This window comes from Haliotis rubra, unplaced genomic scaffold (genome assembly GCF_003918875.1).
Source record: "Haliotis rubra isolate DU_JTF1 unplaced genomic scaffold, ASM391887v1 Scf216, whole genome shotgun sequence".
Classification (NCBI taxonomy): Eukaryota; Metazoa; Mollusca; class Gastropoda; order Lepetellida; family Haliotidae; genus Haliotis; species Haliotis rubra.
In genome coordinates this window covers 379,859-386,029 of record NW_025766181.1, presented here as the reverse complement: position 1 = coordinate 386,029, position 6,171 = coordinate 379,859, and the positions used below count along the sequence as shown (strand labels likewise).

At 38.9% G+C, this 6,171-nt stretch overlaps 1 protein-coding gene across 1 annotated transcript in view; it reads right to left on the bottom strand.

Annotated features, from left to right (window-relative positions):
• Positions 1–4,355: 4,355 nt before the first annotated feature.
• LOC124276971 overlaps positions 4,356–6,171 on the bottom strand; it is a 69,631-nt gene continuing 67,815 nt past the window's right edge. Inside the window, 2 exon segments of the mRNA XM_046712623.1 lie at positions 4,356–4,424; positions 4,510–5,230. Coding sequence (XP_046568579.1) covers positions 5,208–5,230 — 23 coding nt within the window. The 3' untranslated portion in view covers positions 4,356–4,424; positions 4,510–5,207.

Genomic DNA, 6,171 nt, shown 5'->3' with positions numbered 1-6,171 from the left:
CATGTGGCCACATACATACTTTATGAATAGTTGAATGACTCTTGAACATACACAGCCGATCCGGCAGGCAGGAAAGACATGTTTATGTCTCCAGGTAAGGGTTATACGGTGTGTGAACGATTTCACTTTCCTCCACCGGACACAGATCCACTGCTTTCATGTATACTTAAAACCTGTGTAAGTGCCTACCTATATCAATGTTCATCTACACGTCCTGGTCTGCTGGTTTTCTAATGAGAAGAAGTGGGTGTTAATTGCAGGGCTTTTGTGTGTTTACTGTGAGTGCTTACCTATATCATTGTATGGAATATAGGTATGATTGTCCCTTTATTCAAGTCTGGGAGTGTATCAGAACCATGCAACTATCGTGGAATATCTCTTCTAAACATTTCTGGAAAATTATTTGCTAATATATTAGAAAAGCGTTTACGCGCCTGGGTTGATCTAAACGAGCTACTTGACGAGGCTCAAGCTGGTTTTAGATCCGATTATAGTACAACTGATAATTTATTTATATTACAGTCATTATGTACAAAGTACCTCTGCAGACCAAAAGGGAGATTCTATTGCGCTTTCATCGACTTTAAGAAAGCCTTTGATTTTGTTGACCGTAAGAAATTGCTATTTATGTTACATACCAAAGCATGCCATGGCAAAATGTATAATATTTTAAGAAGCATGTATGACTCTGTTGCAGCCTGTGTTAGAACTAATTCTGGCAACACTGAATCGTTTAACACTTCCGTTGGTGTGCGACAAGGCTGTGTAATAAGCCCCGTACTCTTCATCTTCTTTATTAATGAACCTGTAGATGATATGTATAAATCGTGTAATAATGGAATATTTGTTACTCCCCAAATCAAAGATTTACTTTTGCTTCTCTTTGCAGATGATATTGTTACGTTTTCATTCATGGTAAACGGACTGCAGAGACAGATAAATATTCTTCAAACATTTTGTGACACATGGGGACTAGAGTTGAATATGGAAAAATCTAACATAGTTGTCTTTAGAAATGGGGGTATAGTGGCACATTCTGAAAAATGGTTATTCCGTGGCAAAAAGTATTAATGTTGTTTCATATTATAAATATTTGGGTCTTCTATTTTCCAGCCGATTAAATTGGTCCATGGCATCTAAAACCCTTGCAGCACAAGCTAAGAAGGCATTATTTCCTATTTTTAAACTGTTTAAGGCTAATAAGTTTATTTCATTTGACTCAGCTTGCTTACTTTTTGACACTAAAATAGCACCAATATTGTTATATGGATCTGAAATTTGGGGAGTAAACTATTTCGAAGCTATAGAAAATGTGCATGCATCATATTTTAAAAGATTTCTTACTGTAGGTAAATTTGCTTCCAACAAAGCCGTACTTGGCGATACAGGCCGCTATAGCATGCATATTGAGAGTCAAATGAGAGCTATCAGATACTGGATTAAACTTATAAGAATGCCTGATTATCGCTACCCCTATCAAAGCTATCAATTATTATTATCCCTAGACAAACGTGGAAAGTATTCTTGGGCTTCTGGTGTCCGAAATGTGTTATTTTCAAGCGGGTTTTCTTATGTTTGGTTTAAGCAAGATGTTGGTGATATAAAAAGGTTTTGTTAACTTTAAGCAACGAATAAAAGATATATATATTCAGAATTGGCACGCATCAGTAAATTCATCGAGCTTTCTAAGTCATTATTCACAATGTAAATCGATGTTCGGACCTGAAAATATATTAGGGTCCTTAATGATAAGTCCCTTTTAAGAAATTTTGTAAATTTAGAATCTCTCTACATGCCTTAAAAATACAGCGTTATAGAAAAGATAAAAATACATTGAAGATTTATCATGTTCTCATTGTTCTTCTGGTAAAACTGAAGACGAACGTCACTTATTATTAGACTGTGAGGCATTCTCTGCTGGCCGAAAGAAGTATCTAAAATGCTTTAATGATGCCCCACAAACGATATATAAAATACTTAATTCTAATAACGATGACACTATTAAATCAGCTGCCATTTTCATAAAACATTTGATGTCCATCCTTAAATCACATGTAAAACCATAATTTCGTGTCACGTGACCAATATTTGTTAAAATGAAAATTCAACTGTACTATGGGCCACTGTGCCTACATTACTGAATAAAACCTGTCTGTCTGTCTGTCTGTCTGGTTATACGGTGTGTGAACGATTTCACTTTCCTCCACCGGACACAGATCCACTGCTTTCATGTATACTTAAAACCTGTGTAAGTGCCTACCTATATCAATGTTCATCTACACGTCCTGGTCTGCTGGTTTTCTAATGAGAAGAAGTGGGTGTTAATTGCAGGGCTTTTGTGTGTTTACTGTGAGTGCTTACCTATATCATTGTTCGCCCACACGTCCTGGTCTGCTTATTTTCCAGTCAGTAGCTGGATATGGGTGGCAATGGCTGGGCTTTTGTGTGTTTAATACAGGGGCATTTCATCTTCACAAACCTTAGCGAATGGCATGGTATACGTTATTTGAATTATTTATTTCTGCTTTCTGGTCTACTATGGAGAGTGGAATCAATACAACTCCACGAGAACAAATGTAATTTGTTAAAAGAAAAAAATCCGTTACTTAGAGCATGTTTAGAACAATGGTTTGACTTCCACGTCTTCATATGAGTTAAAAGGTTTCGGTTCGGTTATCGCCACGATATTCATGGTCCCAGCTATAGTGTGGACACAGACTACAGATGTATTTTACATTTTAGTAGAATAACCATTCGATGCTTGAAGCATTGTCTGTAGTACCTCCTGGGCAATGTGAAAGTAGGGATATGAAAGGAGGTAACGGAGTAACTGTTGTATATTGTTCGACCTTGACCAAGGTGAAACAATGAGAACTGAAACAGTGAAATGATGGCGTTTGGACACATGAGAACAGTTTCCATTATCGGTTCCGAATAGCTTCAGGCCCTGGCGCCGTAAAATATTAAGACACTTTAATTACTTGTTACCCAGGCAATCGGCTGAGGAGTATTTGTTTCACATCGCTACTGCCTGAATTCAGGTCAAGGTCGTATTTCAAGACACGGGTATTGTGAAACCATGGATCGGGATCAGTCTGGACAAGGGATTAGGAACTGCGTGGCCTACTAGGTCCACGTGTACCCAATGGTACGATGTACTGGAGCTACAGAGAAACTGCAAAACATCAACGTTTCAACATGTTTATTACAATGATAACATATGACATGAACAATGTTCTTTACGGATTTCCAAGAACGTATCTTAGCCAAGCACAGTTTGCTCTGCCCATAAGGGTGATGTGGTACGGTATAGTTTTGCCCTGACGCATGAAGGCGTCGGAACTATCTTCAATTTAATATACATTTACAACCTCATGGATATATAATGATTCCTTACCTTGAGTTACATTGGCGATGGGTTTAAAATCAAACATGTCATAAACGGCGTGGGTGACACGAGACACGACTGACTGTTCCACCCAATGTGTTCTAACCCTGAGTTAGGAGACTTGCTTTGAGAGGCATTTAGAAGTAAGAGCAGTAAGGAAGGATAACAATATATGGATGAACAACTTCTTTATTGCTGTGAGGGCGACGTTTCGGTGTCGGTTCTAACACCGTTATCAAGCACTTGCTTGACAGTGGTGTTAGAACCTACACCGAAACGTCGCTCGCTTGATAACGTTGTTAGAACCTACACCGAAACGTCGCTCTCACAGCAATAAGAAGTTGTTCAATCATATAGTGTTATCCTTCCTGAGTTAGGAGAACAAATATGCTTCAACAATAATAAAATAATTCTAAACTAGGTCGATATGTACCTGTTTGTACGAATTCCCACGCAGTAATACGTTCTTATTGTCAGTTGAGGTTGTCCCGATCGTATGCCGCTTATGTCGATCGGTCGTCAGAATTTCGAAGTAAGACCAGATTTGAAAATTGATTGCCAATGACTGAGCAGTTTCGGAACCCAAACCCGATTCCCCAACACACGAACAGTATTACACGTTGACCAGGTAATACCCCCGTCCATATAGACAGGGAGTACCTGTTGGTATTGACACATCAGCGAATACCGTCACATCGTTTCAGGACATTAGTAGGATGTTCATCATCTACAGAATCCGTCAGCTCTCTACATTTGCTTCAATGCAGTATTTGTGATCAAATGTGGAATCAGAAGTCTACAACGTGATGAACGACTGAGACTATTGGCAACGTGATGAACGGCTGAGACTATTGACAACGTAATGAACGGCTGAGACTATTGGCAACGTGATGAACGGCTGAGACTATTGGCAACGCGATGAACGACTGAGACTATTGGCAACGTGATGAACGGCTGAGACTATTGGCAACGCGATGAACGACTGAGACTATTGGCAACGTGATGAACGGCTGAGACTATTGGCAACGTGATGAACCTATTGGCTGAGACTATTGGCGTATGAACGAGATGAACACAAATATATTATTATGTATCATACACTTCAAACTTATTGGCAGAACGCCTATTGGCGTGCTTCAAACTCGTCGAACTCGTCATACTATTCTCTTATTGATGCATACGGCAGAATTCCTGTGCTTAAAGTTTGCTGATGAAATGAGTACAGGTTAATCACACTAGTCAACGTATGACCTTTTTACGATTGAAAGCTTCGATAATGAATGAATAATGAACACAAATATATTATTATGTATCATACGCATATCAATGTGAAAGATACATACGTAATAGTAAATGTATATATCACAACATTGTCAGTGGCTGAAGCTGTAGAAACATCTAAACAAAAAACCCTGATAAAAGTCCCTGTATCTGTACCAAAACCGGCCATTGAACTAACAAAGACTTGACATACAAGGAACCGAACGTTTGATATTTTGAAACAAATTTTGTTGCTGAAAACGAAACATATGCTTAAATTTTGGCAAAATATATGTATCCTGGCACATGCTGGCTCTTGTGAGCACACATAATTTCGGCTTTTTAACAGATGAACACACAGCCTTTAAAACATCGCGCGACAATACAGCTTGTCTCTAAACACCCATCTCTTGAATAATCAACGAACGGTCAGTAGCGCAGTCCGCGTCATCTATATCACAGTCAACAGCAACATTCAACGTCTTTTGTCACCAGTAACATTATTGCTTTCGTCTTCACGGGGTAGCTGATATCAAACTGGAACCTCCAATACCTTCGGCTACCGGGTGGTTTGTACCTTTTCTGAAAACAAGGTATTGAAAACAGCAGTTATAACATTTGTAACAGTAAATATTTTCCAAGATAAAGAGACAAATATCTAATATTGAGCTGACATAGATTAACATAACTGAACACCGTGCAAGCCAATTTACACCTTTATCCATCCTAACATGCCTTCCTGTCAATGTGAGAATGTGATTGTGGAATTTCAGTATTTCGAAACGTATCTGTGTTATATGAGGGCATTTTGACACGACTGGATAATTATAGCCACCCCTCTTGTAATACTGGGGCGGTGGGGTAGCATTGTGGTTAAAGCATTTGCCAGACCAGACCCCGGTTCGATTGCCCTCATGGGTACAATGTATGAAGCCCATTCCTAGTGTCTACCGCCATGATATTGCTGGAATATTGCTAACAGCGGCGTCAAACATATTGACTCACTCACTCTTACCATACAGTCTTGTGGAGAATTTTTTGTCACTGAAAGTTTTTATGTACAGATCATAATATACTCAATCAAATTAAACACTTGACATTTGTTAAATTAAACCCAACAATGAAAGTAATATGTATAATACTATGAAAATAGATTTTATCATACTGCTGTCATCGAATACCGAATAATAGTTGAGTCCTTCACATGTAGCAAGGATAATGGTTAACCTTTCAGAACGAGATTTGATGGTACTGACACATATGGTCTCACCCTAGGCAAGTAAGTTTGTTCCCCTAGCAGTGAATGGGTACCCGGTGGGAGAAGTCATATGACTGACAACCTTCTAGCGCCTCACAGGCAGCTTGGGTTATCCGGGGTAATAATGTGTTAGCACCTTGAGCCTACACAAGTGCGTGGAAACAGGCGCTTTATTAATAGCTGTTATTATTATATAGTATCAATAGTATCATTACTGGTGCTTCACCCAGCAGTGTATCGCCCAGAATGATGCAGATTTCAGACG